This window comes from Antrostomus carolinensis, unplaced genomic scaffold (assembly GCF_000700745.2).
Source record: "Antrostomus carolinensis isolate BGI_N321 unplaced genomic scaffold, ASM70074v2 scaffold27637, whole genome shotgun sequence".
Lineage (NCBI taxonomy): Eukaryota > Metazoa > Chordata > Aves > Caprimulgiformes > Caprimulgidae > Antrostomus > Antrostomus carolinensis.
Window position 1 is genome coordinate 1 of NW_010327045.1, and position 15,263 is coordinate 15,263.

Consider the following 15,263-nt stretch of genomic DNA (forward strand, 5'->3'; position numbering starts at 1 on the left):
TCTAACTGGTCCATGTCCTTCTTATGTTGTGTTCAGCCTCCCTGGGGCCTGGGTCAGGGATATCAACAAGAACCTCCCTGGCCTGGTGCGGCCCTCAGACTACTCCCCTCTTTTGGTCAGACATGGCTTAGAGGCTGGTGCCACAGGCAGAGTTTTGGTTTCTTTGACCAAATGTTAAAATTAGTATTTTCTTAGGTATTTAATGGTTTAGTTTCCCATATGATTCATTTTAAGTTGATGTTGAGCTATTCTGTATTTATCTAGATGAGTGACCAGGTAGACTGGTGCAGTGAAAGCACCATCTCCCCAGGGAAGGACAGCTGATTCTTAAATAGTGTCTGCCTTCAGCACAGGAAATACAAATCTAAGGTGAAATTATTAGCTATTGGGGCAAACTTAGAGAGAAGTGTTTCAAGGAGAAACTGTAAACAATTTCTTTGCAGTTAAATTTTATAACTGGTCCTACCTTACAGATGTGAAGTGCTAATAATGTAAATACTTTTAGTTTTAGCTGTTTGTTGTTTTTTGTTGTTTTTTAAGAAAGCAGTTTGCAATCCTGTTAAGATTCCTCTTTTGTATCTTCCATATCTGAAGTCTCCATAGATGGTCATCCTGCTTAACATAATGCCTTTTTGGGCTCAGCTCTGCTGTTCGAAATTAGAGAACAGAAAGGTGTAACCTAAAGACAAGTGAAGCTGTAACAACTGTTCTAAAAAGCTCCATAGTATAATGTGACACTTCTAAAGAGTGGAAATAATTGCCTGGGTGCCGCAGTGTTTTGTTTTCATACCTTTTGCCGTTTGGTTGAGCTCTGAGCGAATGAGCCCATATCACTATTGCCACAGAGTTTGCACTGTGTGTTGCAAATTTGGCTGAAGGCTGAAGACAAGAGCTAAACCAGCCTTACTAAAATTCCTAGGAGATAAATTCTGTCTCTAAACTTGGCACAGAAATACTTGATTTGTGATATTTGTCCATTTGTCTTGCTTTTGTGAATTAAAAGCTTGAATAATTATTATTTGCTCCTCTTGTGCCTGATAGGTTTGGGGCAGCAACCACAATTTTCACGTACAAGCCAAATGCTAACTTCACTATTACAGATGTTTATTTTCCTGTCTCAGTATTTTTTTAATCTCAATTTTGCCTGCTGCTTGATGTTTAAAATATTGCTTTTCTTTGTTATGGGGTTTTTTTTAGATGAGAAAAAGAAGGAGAGGAAGAGAGCTAGAGGTATCTCTCCGATTGTTTTTGACAGAAGTGGCAGTTCTGCATCAGAATCGTATGCAGGTATTCTTTCCTTTTATTGTTTGTCATCCTGACTTGCATCAAATCTTAATATGTAATCTAAAATAAATGTAACTGGCTGTAGAGGTTTATGGGGTATGTAGCTTTGTATAATTTGGTATTGACTTCTGGCATGTTGTGTGTGGATACCTTTGGGGGGAAGTAGGCTTTCTTGTTACTTTAATGCTATTCTGTTGCTTAAGTGAAATTTTCACTTTTTTTGTTTAAAACTTTGGAAGATGATGATTCAGTGACTAGTTTTCTGAGTAGGAAATTGTTCAAATACTATTTTAAAAAACCAAACCCAAACCAAACAACCCAAAACCAAACCAAACCAAAAAAAACCAAACCAAAACACTCGTGCACATTGAGTAGTATTTTTTGTGTGTGTGGGTGCGCGCCAGAAAGCATAATTTGTCATGAATGAAAATTGTATGTGACAAAGCTGTAGAAATTGTATATTATCTCTATTAAGGCTCAATCTGAACAAATGTACTTTGGCTAAACACAGGTTCAGAAAAGAAGCATGAGAAATTATCATCTTCCGTTCGTGCTGTCCAAAAAGGTATCATTTAAATTTGAATTTTTAATGCATGCCCCATAGCAAGCCATTGTCTCTGTCCACTGTATTACCTGTAAGTAGTAATGTTCCGATATAAATCACTGGGAACACGTAATTGTTCTGAACGTAACAAGTGAATCTTGCACCACTTTTGCATGTGTTGAGAGTGATATGCAAAAAGTTCAGCCACTTTGCTCCTTGCAGAGGCGGCAAAGCAAGAAATTAAGTGCTTGCATCTGAAAAGAGGAACATTACAGCCTTCTCTGTTGGACAACTTGTGCTGGTACAAATGTCACCCAGTATTTATCCAAAGATTCTTAAGCAAGGAAATAAGTCCTGTATATCGGAACATCACTGAATCATGCTGATTTTATTTTATTTTTTTCTTTAACTGAATGTCTAAGTTGTAGTTTTGATTTGGTTTCCCCTGGCATTTTGTGCTATGCAGCTTAGACTAAGTTTCAAGCTGGGTGGTTGACTGTGATAATACATAGGTAGGAACTGGGTGGGATACAGTGTATTTTGAAGGAAGCAAACAACTGTCTACACTCAAAGCAACATTTTTGACAATTGTAAATATTACAGTTCAACTTATTTAACACTTTGTTTTTTTCAGACCAAACAAGTAAACTTAAATACATTCTCCAAGATGCAAGATTCTTTCTCATCAAGAGTAATAACCATGAAAACGTATCACTTGCTAAAGCAAAGGTATGTTGAATTTTCTTCAAACTCATCACTTTGCCTGTTTTCAAACACACACACTTCACTGTAGAATTGTATATAGATAGATGCATTCTTTTCTCCATCACTCAGATCTTGGTAGAGGCAAGGATAAAAGCTAATGCTCCTTGGTCCTATTCTGTTGGTAGCTATTCTGCTTCCACTTTAACCTGGAAGAGTTTCTGGACCATCAGTCATTTATCTTGATAGGAGTAGGGTTAAAAAGGGCCCTCAGGGTCTGTTTGGTAATGTCATAAGCCAGTGTCCAGTGAGAATGCTGTGGTGGTATTTTCTCCCCTTCATCAGTACCTGTGTTCATATTGCTGTACTGTGAGGAGGTTCAGAAGGTTGTTTTGGCTTTCATTTAAGGCTAGAATTTTTTTTTCAATTGATTTGGGGATCTGAAGTCTTATTGCAGAAATGTATACCTGGCAGTGCTGGTGTCAGGGAGTTGTTTGGGAGGGATTCCAGTGCCCTGGCCTTCAGCTGCTGAGGAATGGCACTAGGCCGCTCTGGGGTTTTGTGTTTGCATGTGTTATTTGGAACAGCTTGTAGAGAAAATAACTGATTTGCTCTTATACAGTATACACAAAGTTGGTGATTCTATCAGTGAAGATTTTCTAAAATAGAATAGCATTAAAACAACGAAATTAATCTTAAAATTGCTGGACCGGTTTGACTCCCTGCCCCCAGCTTTGTGTCTGGTCTGTGCACCGAACGCCGTTCTGGCTGGTGTTTGCTTTAGCTCTTCAGAGGAGAAGAGCTTTCTGCACCTCATCCACGCTTGAGGCTGCAACAGTAGCCTGGTTCCTAAAGTTCTTGGAGTGGGTGCTTTGTCTCTCAGTCTACGGGCATCAGTGCTTTGCCACTGCGCTTCCGTGAAACTGGCAGTTGTGTTGCCAATGCGATAAGTGGTTCTAGTTCACAGCAGGCTTCACAAGCAGCCTAAAGCAATATATATATCTGACTGAAAGGTACTGAAAAAGCCAAATAGTTCTCTGGTGACTCTAATAAATTGTCAGAGTCAGGCAAGCACTAATCTGAGCATAGAGCAGGACATGAGAACATATCTTCAATAAAAAAGGAAGGGGAGGAACATTTTATTTGGTACATCCTAGGTCAGATTTGGAGGCTGAAGTTTGAACATATTAAACCAACATAAGCTTCTCCTCTTGAGTTTGCTTAGAGAATGGGCTGGGGAGCTGATCTTGCTGAAAAGTAATAGAGCAAACTGGTATTCTATAGCTCAGTTCAGTTGGTACCTTAAAACAGATTGGGTTTTGTTGTGCATGGCTAAACAGTGGCTGGTGAAAGGGAAAAGGTAGGTGGGGATGTGGGAGACTGAACAAACAATTTGGAGTCATCTTGCTGTTTTAAAATACTGGTCTTGTGTCTTTCATGTTTCTGACCTTTCACTGAAATATTTTTAAAGTCTGCAAGCTGTCCTCAACTAATCTGTCATACTAAGAAGGTTAATGAAGACTACCTGCCCAACTTTCAGTATAGATGCTGCTGGTTTTTTCATAATTTGTGTGTATTATGAAATTATGAGAATACATGAAATCCCAAAGTCACTTAAAACATACATTGAAAATACTAAAGGCCAAGGTTTTCATATATCTGTACATCATTATCATTACAAATGAAACCTTATAGATGGTCTAAATGCACTTGCAGTGTTCAAAAAAAGATTGAAAAGCCAGTGTTTTAAGAGTTTTGTCATGGAGCAGACTGAAAATATTTTCTGAAGGAACTGAATTTGGCAATACCTTTCTCTTTCCATTATCTTCTATCCCAGAACACTAGTTTGGTCTTGTTTTCCTCATCTGCACTGTATACTCCTGTTAGCTAAATCACTTGAGATGAACTCTTATATTTTGGTGATGGGGTGGGGATTGTTTTGTTTTAGGGAGTATGGTCGACACTTCCAGTGAATGAAAAGAAGCTTAATGCTGCATTTAGATCAGCAAGGAGTGTTATTTTGATATTTTCTGTAAGAGAGAGTGGCAAATTCCAAGGTAAGGCAAAGTGAGCTCTTACCAAGGTAAGTGAAAGTGAGTTTTATGTGCAATAGCTTTTTCTTGTGTCTTTGTTACAATTCATGTGAAATCCTTTAGGATTTGCAAGACTGTCTTCAGAGTCCCATCATGGAGGATCACCTATACACTGGGTGCTGCCTGCAGGAATGAATGCAAAAATGTTGGGAGGTGTCTTTAAAATTGACTGGATTTGCAGGTAAATAATTGTTCATTTATGTTGCTGTTCAGTAATAAGGCATTAAAGTACCATTTCTGTGTATTACTCGCTCGAGTAATGACAGCATCCTTTGGAAACTTGATTCACCCAGAGGTCTGTCCTCTAGTCTTCCCAAATCCATGCCTCCATGTTACTGAGCTTGGGACTCAGGCCTATACTTGACATGCACTATAGAAAATATATATATATTTTTTTTATGTAGGCAGTTCATTAATTTAGATATTTTAAACACTCGTGTTCCTTCCTTGATCTCTTGCACTGACACGTGAAAACTGTATTCTGAAGTCTTTGAGTAAAAATAACTGCTCACTTGAATAGACAGCTGTGGATAAAAGGGAAGAAAATCTTCTAAGGACAGATCTGTCTTCATCTGACATCTTGGCATCTGACTGAACAAAGAAAATGCTACTTCTCTAAAATAACATATGAAATAGTAGAGATATTTTGCATGACGTATAGGTTGTGAGCAGTATGTTCATTCATTTAACTGAGTGTGTCTTACAGAAAAGATTTCAAATGTTCAGTTGCTAATACATATTAATACATTCATTCAGAGACCTGACAGCACAAAGGGTAACAGGATCATTTTGTGTGTCATGTCCTGCTGTATGCATTTTTTAATTTTTAAAATGAAAAACAGAGGCAGAACTATAAATGATACCACTTGCATGTTTAGGCGTGAATTGCCCTTCACTAAGTCTGCTCACCTGACCAATCCTTGGAACGAACATAAGCCAGTAAAGATTGGACGCGATGGACAGGTTTGTTAAGTATTTTTTTTTCTATAACCCACACTTTCTAGTGCTTGCTTTCAGCTTTGTACATGCAGAAGATTTGGAATCTTAGATAAGTTGTTTCTTGCAGTAATGTACTGTGACAAAAGCACTCAGCTGATTTCTAATGTTGTTGCAGAAGATAGAAACAAAACAATACAGTGCCAGTTCTGTTGCCATCTTTGTGATAAACAGTGTTTGCTGCTTCAAAACTATGTGATATTTTGGATTTGAAATGTAGTGTGCCTTGCGTTGTATCATGTGCAAACATATATAGCCTCAGTTTTTAAGAACAAGTTCTGATGTTTCCAGCTGTGTTCTGCATTGCATTTTTTTTTAATATACTGTATTGCTTAAGGCATAGGCTGTGCCATTATAAAGTATATATTAAGTAAATTTTAAAGTGGAGTGGCTTTTTGTCTTGTCAGACATACCAGAGTTGCAAGTATGTTGCTGCTTTCACCAAGTAACCCAGCCTTGACTAAAATAACAAGTTCTTCTTTCTTAAGGCAAGATGGGAGTTGCATAATCCCCGTAATGTATGGAAAGTGATGTAGGCTCTGTGCGTTATTTTGCCCATAGAAGTGTTCACTGTGTTGGGTAACAGAAGTAAAACAGTATTTTTGGTATTGTTTTTAATTTACTGTGAACTTAAAAAAAACAAACTAAAAAAACAACAAAAAAAACAAACCCCACATTTATTTAACTTTGTTTCTGTTAAGTGGTCAAGGAATTTAGTTTTTTAATGTTTTGTCCACTTCACTGTAGAGCTGCATTCCAAATGTGGGTTTCATCTTTTTTCATAAAATTTCTGCGCTGTTATGTACTGGGCAAGCATTGCCTGATGCTTGCTCTCCCTGCTTTTCAACTCAGGTTATTTTCTGAAGTGGTTGTCATTTATCCATTTACATTTGTGTAGCCCTAAATGGATCTTTTTTCTGAGGGCATGTACACTGGACTTGCTGCATTTACAACACTCTTTGGGGAGGCATTCCGCAGGGCTGCTAGTCACCAGGTTGAAGAAGCACTTTTTGGGATTGTTTTGCACCTGGCTTCTGCTAGCTTCTTTTGATGGCCCCAAGTTCTTGTACCAGAAGAGGGAGTCAACAAGTTGATCTCTGTCCCTCTCTTCTCCAAACTACTTAATGTTGTTGGACGGTCCTGTTGTATCTGTCCTGTCCCCCATATCCAACATAATCCTTTTATTCTAGGCTGGAGGGACCCGACCTGCTCAGTCAGTGCATGTGGGAAATGTTGCACTCATTCAGTTATCCTTGGTGCCCTGCTTTGAAGCTTTTCCATTTCTACTGTCCCCCTGTTTTTTGAGATGCAGGGGTCGGAGCTGCACCCAGTATTTAAGGTGTGGGTGGAACATGGACTTTCAGTGTGGTATAACAACTTTCTCAATCTGTGTTTCTTTCCTAATAACCCTGAACACATGATTTCCTTGTTTTGACTGCTGTCAAGCACTGAGCTGGTGTTTTCATGGACATGTCTCTCATACCCTGAAGAACTTGCTTTTGAGTGGTAATAGTAACCTTTCTCAGGCCATGGCTTTCTATGTGAAGCTGGGGTGGATTTTTTTTCCTACGTGTGTCGCTCTTCTCTCTGTAATAGGTGATCATTTTCTTTGTGATGAAAAGCAGTCCTCTGATTTTGTAGCAAAACAGTGATGTGGCCTGTATGCCTCATGGGAAGATATGATTGCTCCAAGTGTTGGACTATTTAATGAAAATTATAAGTAGTGCCTAAAGAGTGAAAGGTAATGTAAGTGAATTTTGCTCTGTCTCTGGTGATACTGAAATCTCTTCCAAGTGTCTCTTTTTTTTGTGTGTGTTTGTGGAGAGTTTCATTTCTTCAGTTTATAAACCACTACTGAACTTCTAACTAATTCTAGGAAATTGAGCCGGAATGTGGAACCCAACTTTGTCTTCTCTTCCCTCCTGATGAAAGTATTGACTTGTATCAAGTCATTCATAAAATGAGGCACAAGAGAAGAATGCACTCACAACCCCGATCAAGAGGACGCCCATCCCGTCGAGACCCCGTGCGGGACGTGGGAAGGTTAGAAACGTTCTTTGGACTGATAATAGGCACATGTGTCAGAATAACGTGATGGAGGAATGTGATTCGTCAAAGCTTTCCCTGCGATAAAGAAGAGAGAAAATCCTCAAATCAAGCTGCATGGACAAGTTTGTGGCTTCATTGAGGATTTCACATGGTTGCCCGGTCTGTCATTTTTCAAGAGGAAAATGGGGATCTTTGCTTTTGCAGAAAAAAGCTCTTAAAGTGCTGACTAGTTTAGACTAGATCATTTATTGAGATAATGCAATGTGTAATGCTAGCTGTAGGTAAGCTTGGCTTGATTATGAGCAGGCTAGATGGAGAGAAGGAAATATTTATATGCCAAAAATGTGTTAATATCTTGTAAAAGCCTTTTCTTTCAGGTGTGTCTCTGGATAAGCCTTATCAAATATGGGACTTTTATAAGGATCACTTAGAATTTTGCAGAAGATGCCGCCTCATTTTGAGGATAAAATATTTAAGTTATTTTGATATTCAAGAGGAGCATTATTGGGACTGTTTCAAATTGTTTCACCGTGATGTGTTAACCCCATTGCCAAATATTCTCTAACACGTAACCACTGAATTCACACATCTTGCTGAGCTTCTGAAAACAGTAGGTTCTTTCCAAAAGGGATCGAGTGGCCCTTGGAGACCCGGCAACAAACCAAAAAGAATGGCTGTTGCTGTGTCTGTATATACAACCTTTCCAGATGCTGGCAGTACCCGTGGACTTAAAAGTATTTTTAGAGGATCGACATGGTTATTGATCACTGCTATATGAACTTAACATCATTTTCCAGAAAAAAAAGGGGGTATAACTTGTTACAGAGTTGGAGAAGTCTTTGCAAAGAACTGATATTAGCCCTTCTGCCAAACACCTTTTCCCCGTGTAGCCACTTTGCATACAGACTGATGTATGGTTTGGGCTGAAACCTTTGGTTAAGTTTCCTCTTTGTGGAAACGTCCTGTGGTAGGTACAGATACCTAACAAGAGTCCCCATTTCCTTGAGCTTAAAAAAAGGACACTGTAACGAGTAGGTAGGAGGAAACCTGGCAGCGCCCCCCTATTTTTGGCTTTAAAGGACTGAACACCGAGATGGCTTTTGAAGTTAAGCTAAGAGGTTTCCAGTGCAATAAAGTATATACAAGTGAAGGTTTTGCAATGGACTGCAAACTATACATATAACACCACCACACCTTCTCAAGCCTGCCAGGGCCTCCATTTATGTATGTGGCTTACAGCTTAAAGTCAGTAGTTGGACTACTATATGAACTGTTTCTATCATATTTTATACCGGTCGTAAATGCACTCTCAAAACTCCAAGAAAGCGGTATGTTTATTCTTTACACCAGCTTTTATTTTCCTTGGTCTGATTTTGCTGTAGATGCAACTGCTTTGGTTTTTGGGCTTTTTGCTCATAGTAAAGAATCTGCTTTCGTTTTAAAAAGTTTAGTAACTGGGTATGGTGGGCTTTAAAGACTGAAGTTGGGAAGGGGGAGGAGAAATTACTCTTTATAAAACTAAAAGCTACATGAGCTTGTTACTCAGGAAGCAAGTTGCACAGTAATTAAGCAATTTAAGAAAGTGTTACTTGATTGTCATAAGGAATTATATTGCTGGGGTGGGGGGGAAGGGAATGGATTTGTAGCTGCTTTGTGTCTAGAAACACTGTTATATTGGCATTGGAGTCTCCCCTTAATGTTTATGTACCTTGGTGGAGCAAAATGAGCAGCCAGTTTTCAGTTCTTCATTAAACAACAGCAACTAGAATGTAACTTTTATAATAAGAATTCCTCCCTGAGAGAGAGAGAACATCTCTGCCATAAAAGAGCTGTTTGTATAGAAAGGAGCCCCGATTATTTTAATTATTTGGAAGCTTAAGTATTCTTAAATTGTCTGTAAAAGGCACCAGTGCATTGCTGGTAAATTGCTTAGAACAGAAATTGTTAGAAATAATATCATTGGCCTACCCAGTTAGAAAAGCTACAGTGAAAGAAGCGATTTCACAAAGCATGCACAGTTTTATTTATGAATGTTACAGAAATAGATCTTTTACAGAATTCTTAACCCCCTAGCTATCAAATAACAGCAATGTCCATGCCTTCTGACTATAATGATATATTTTGCCATTTGCTTTCACTGCATTTAGTTCTGTAAATTCTTTTGTTATCCAATAGGTTGTTTCAAACTGTAATGTGAAAAGTGTAATGTTAAAGTTTGAGTTTGTTTTAGACAAATTTGCTACCCTTTGTTTGGTATGAAGATACAGTTGGGTAGAGTTCCTTAATCAAAGCTCAAAGCTCCTGTAGCCAGAAAGTAACAGTGTAGAGTATTTAATCAGACTGTTCCTGATTATTTGAGTTCAGATTTAAAGCTGTAGAACATTCTGAAGCAGATGTAATTCAGATTGATTAAATTAAGATCCTGGGCAGCTCAAGCTATTCCTGTGAGGTATTCTGCTGTGACGAATGCTCCAAGCAACCTTGTTTAATCTCTGATATCTAATTTGTGTAGGCGTCGACCAGAAGATTATGATATTCATAACAGCAGAAAGAAACCAAGGATTGACTATCCCCCTGAGTTTCACCAAAGACCAGGTTAATATCTTACTATGAAGATTTGCGTGCACCAATTCACAAGTGTTTTCTCTTTTAGTGTGTCATAATTAATTAAAGAGCTAAATATTTTTATGGTTGGGATATAAAAATGGGACTTGTCTGAAGTGCTGCCTGCTGGTTTAACCCACCTCTTGCAGAGGTCAGTGACACTGTTTCACTGGATTGAGAGAGAGAGAGCTGAGTTAATCTAGGCTGAGCCCTTCTAAGAGCCTCAGAATTGTGTACAATGTTGTGAATGATCCTCTCAAGTGCTTTGTTAATACGGGCACAAGAATTGGTTTGACCTTCTTGTCAGTGCTCTAATCGTCAAATGAAAATGCCTATCAGAAATTTCCAACTGGGAAGGTTACCTGAGATTGCCTGACTAGCAGCCTGTGTTTAGAGGTGACAGTAGACATTCAGTTACATTTTCAGAGACAGTTTTTTTTACAAGCTTGATACGAGGAAAGGAGGGAGAAGTTTCACTGCATTTTACAAGAGGGTCTGATGATGAGTTTGAGAAAACAATTTTGTTGTTCTCCAGAAAGAAATGTTTGCAATGGAAATGCAGCAACAACACTGGTAATACTGCACTTCTAATCTGCCAAATCTTTTTTAAGAGCCTGCCTTTATCTGTCCAGCTTGACTGCAGAGCCTGTGTTCTTTGCAAAAAGAGTGTTGTTGCTGCTCCCTGGCTTTCCAAGACCATTGTTTAGTGTACAGAACAAAATTTTTGAAATAATGAAGCCCAGAAGCATTATTTTATTAGCATAACACCATTTTACTGAGCTCTTCATAGTTGACTTCCTGTGGTTTACTGAAGCTGTAAGAATTCTTTGCCCTGTGGGGCTTTTCCAGATGGTTTTTTGGTTGTTTTTAATTTTCTATGGAATATTGTATCCCAAACCTATTAGGAAATCTGCCTTAAAAGTTTCCCAGTTGAACAGTTAATAAGTGGTAACAGCCAAGGGACAGTACCCTTCAAATTTGTGGACATTCCCAATTTGTTTGACTAAAATTGCACAGATACCTACTTGCATATTTGTTTGTACTGTGTGCAAGTTCCTATGGGTATATCTGTATTCATTTTTTGTTACTACATTATACTATTTTTCTGTACTGTATACAAGAAGTCCTAAGTTTTTCAGAGTTATTTTGAAAGTGAGGGTAATGGCAGGTAGATGCATCTTTATAGCTGGCACAAAGTGAAAGGACAGTTTCTAATGAGTGTATTGTTTAAGACTGTTAACTTGAGATGGTAAATTGAATTAATACTGCTTGATGTTCGAACAGGGTATATAAAGGACCCCAGATATCCCGAAGTAGACAGGTAAGGTGTGTTCATGTTATTCATTTTATGCCCTAGTAACTTGTCTGTATGGATAAACTGGATTTAGTTCTACAAATTTTTATTCCCAACAGACGATTTTCAGGAGTTCGACGAGATGTATTTTTAAATGGGGTAAGTTGGTGCATGCAGACTTTTGGGCAGCTTTTTACATTCATCTTTCTACATTTCCGAAGAACACCCGTCACAAATGTTAACATTACTGTCTTTCATTTTAGTCCTACAATGATTACGTGAGGGAATTCCACAACATGGGACCACCACCACCATGGCAAGGAATGGTTTGTGTCTTGTTGAATTCAGTTTTTCTCTGTAGAACATGGCTTTTTCTGTTCCCCTTTAGAAGAGCCTGACTTATTCAGTGTGCGCTCAACTCTTCCCTTTTCCTAAAAATGCATCTTTGCTGTAACTCTGTAAAATTTTTAGATAAAAGAATTAATTGTATAACTTCATAATTTACTTAGCTCTCAGCAATAGTCTTGCATTCTAGAAAGCAGAATGGCAGCAGGGATCTGACTTGGTTTGAACCTACAAGAAACTGAAAGCTTTGAGGAAACAGCAGAACCTTTCTTTAGGCTACACAAGAGGGTGTGGTGAAATTTTGTATTCCACTAAATAGTCGTACTTACTGGCTTTCTCTCAAACAGCAAACACATCCCAGAGGTGGACTTACTGCAGAGGCTCATGGAATGGGCTGGCATGCTCTGGTGTTGCACAGTGGTTTGCTTTTGGCTGTGGCAGTGAAGCATGTGGGAAAGTAGCAGAATGTGCTGCACCCTGTAGTCAAAATAATTCTTGCTGTATCGCAGCCTCCACTGAAGTGCACTTTTTTTCCCAGTCAGATGAGCATATGTATGAGTGCAGGTATCTACAGCTAAGTACATGGAAATTAACTGATAGTTCACTTGTACAGCTGTGGTTTTACCATCATGTCAGGAAGAATAGTCATAACTAGTTATTTTTGGTTACATTTAGTAATTCTGGCCCTGAGGGTCCTGATTTTGGATAACTAATGGTCTTTTGGCTCTTGTGTATACTGTGAATGAGCAAAAGGCAACACCAGATACAGAGATGGTACTATAGTCTCACATTTTTCTCAGCTGAAACACAACTCAGACTTCTTGTAACTGAAGTGAACAAGGTTGTCAGACAGGGGGGAAAATGGTTTTTCAAACACAGCTAAGCCTCCAGAAACTCCCCATTTTTACCTCCACTCTTCCCTGTTCTGCATGCTCTCCGAGTAGTCATCCTAAAATCCAGCACTTCCACCTACTTCCTTTGTTACAACAACGCAAGCAAGGAAGCTTCAGTAATATGGGAAAGGGAGGCCTTGCTGATTGAAGAAATAGAAGAGAAAAGCCAAGAGATGTCTTGTTTTTAAAAAAAAAAAAAAATCCACTAGCCTTTTGTCAAATAGTCTGTTTGTTCATTAAAGTAGCGATATATTAGGGCACCAAAAGACTTGTTTCTGTAAAAGCTTGCTGGTTTGGATAAAATTCACATTCCCTATACATACATTTAAAAACAAAACCAAAACCAACACACATTTAAATAGCAGAAGTTTTCTGTACAGTATCACTTTGAGGCAGATATGGAAAGAAGGCATGTTTGGGTTTGAGGAGGGTGTTGGCCATTCTAAAACAACAATGGTGGGGAAGTAGTAAAGCATGCTGACTTAATGCAGAATAGTCTGCCATTCAGTTAGGAAGCTGTGATCACATATATGTTGTGTTTTCCATCTGAATGAAAGTAACCTCTGCTCTTAACTCCCTGCACTCAGCCTTATGTGTGTTCCTTGATTTTGAAACACTCAACAAACTTCCTGTAACTTTCTTGTAGCCACCATATCCAGGTATGGAGCAGCCACCACACCACCCTTATTATCAGCACCATGCACCTCCACCTCAAGCTCACCCTCCATACTCAGGACATCATCCTGTACCACATGAAGCACGATACAGGGACAAACGAGTAGTAAGTGTCCACAGAGACGGAGCAGGATGCGAGTCTGCAGGCCAGAGTAGGAATTTGGGGTACAGATGTAGCCTAACCTGAGATATGTTGACTTGGATAAACTGCATTTTTAAGACCTATATTGGTTCTCCTTGGAAAGACCAGTTATTTAGATTGAATAGAGACTTCCAGCATCTTTGAAAAGCCTCTCTCTCCCAGGTGATGTAGAAGTGCAGAATTCTCAGAACATGCTTCTAAACTGAGGTGTGTGCTTAAAACGGCTTCCAACTGTCTGGCTCTGGAACTTTTCATGCTGAAGCCCAGTTTGAATAAGGACATACCTGTGACATTGCTTGTGCTCATGCATAAATTCCTTCATCAGCAGAAAAGTTTGGTTTGTAACTTTTCACAGGCACATCAAAAGCCAGGGCAGACTGTTAAATAATTTCTGTTAGATGGCTTTGAAGGCTGCTTAGCTTTCAGGTCTCTTGCTGATACTTGGTATTTGAAGCCCAGCTTCTGTGCAGTGGAAGCACAGACATGGTGCTGCCCTGAAGAAGAAGAAGAAACTTATGCTTATGGATGCTGGACATAATTTTTTTATTTTTTTTTAAATACTGGGCTTTCTCGAGAGTTATGGCCAATCCCAAGAGCTAGGGCTAAGGGAAGGGAGGGGATTTTAATCTGGGAAAGAAAATAAAGAGAGCTGTCCTTTCACCACAGCACGACTACGACATGAGAGTAGACGACTTTCTTCGCCGCACGCAAGCAGTTGTCAGCGGTCGGAGAAGCAGGCCTCGGGAGAGGGACCGCGAGCGGGAACGGGACCGTCCCAGAGATAATAGAAGAGACAGAGAACGCGACAGAGGCCGTGATCGGGAAAGGGAGAGGGAGAGGATTTGTGACCGGGACAGAGACAGAGGTGAAAGAGGTAGATACCGAAGATAATCTATCTGGAACCAGTGCTCACTTGAAACAAAAAAAGCTTGTATTTTTTTGTGTGTTTACAAGTAGTACATTTTATTTTCATCTGTCAAAGTTCGTTGTGTAGAAGGATTTATAATGACCCTCTCTATTCCACGCATGCAGTGAACTATGAACTGGAAAAACTCAAATCGGCCAAAAATAAAGTACGCAAAGCTGACACTCAACTTCGCCTTTCTATGGGAGCAGAATGGGAAACAGCTAAGAATGTAGATACTGATTAACTCTCAGTAAGTGTCCATCTACTCATTCTAGGTTTTTGAATACTGATGGGTAACTGCCATTTTTTTCTTTGATGTTTTCTTCCTGTAGTTTCACATCGTTCCGTGGGAGAATGCTGCTATCAAGTATGCAAATATTGAAGTATGATTTTTTTTGACTGTATGGCAGTGTTGTAGCAGCCTTTTTTTTTTTTTCTTCTCTTCCCTACCCCATTTTTTAACCCTATCTGTAAAGTCAAGTGTTTTTTCAGTCATCAGGAATGAAAGCAATATTAAGACACTATTGATATCTAATTTTTAACCTTTTTTAAAAATCTTCCCGTGTTCAGTAACATTTTGGTCAATTCTCTTGTCTAGTCTCCTTCCAAAATGTACACATTGCTTGGAATGTTCACAACCTGCGTGTGTGGAACCAGGAAATATTGCTGTATTCTACATTGCTACCTTTTTTTTTTTTTTTTTTAAATATAAGAATAAATTGGTAACTATTGAAA

At 38.9% G+C, this 15,263-nt stretch overlaps 1 protein-coding gene across 1 annotated transcript; it reads left to right on the forward strand.

Moving 5' to 3' along the window:
- Positions 1–1,202: 1,202 nt before the first annotated feature.
- Positions 1,203–15,263, forward strand: YTHDC1 (YTH N6-methyladenosine RNA binding protein C1; the record flags this gene model as incomplete). The annotated part of the gene is made up of 14 exons (XM_029085913.1): positions 1,203–1,287; positions 1,796–1,849; positions 2,463–2,557; positions 4,479–4,587; positions 4,687–4,804; positions 5,502–5,586; positions 7,496–7,662; positions 10,181–10,263; positions 11,557–11,593; positions 11,686–11,725; positions 11,830–11,892; positions 13,451–13,585; positions 14,288–14,495; positions 14,861–15,263. Coding segments are annotated over 14 exons (1,329 nt in total), but the record flags the coding sequence as incomplete, so codon positions are not given.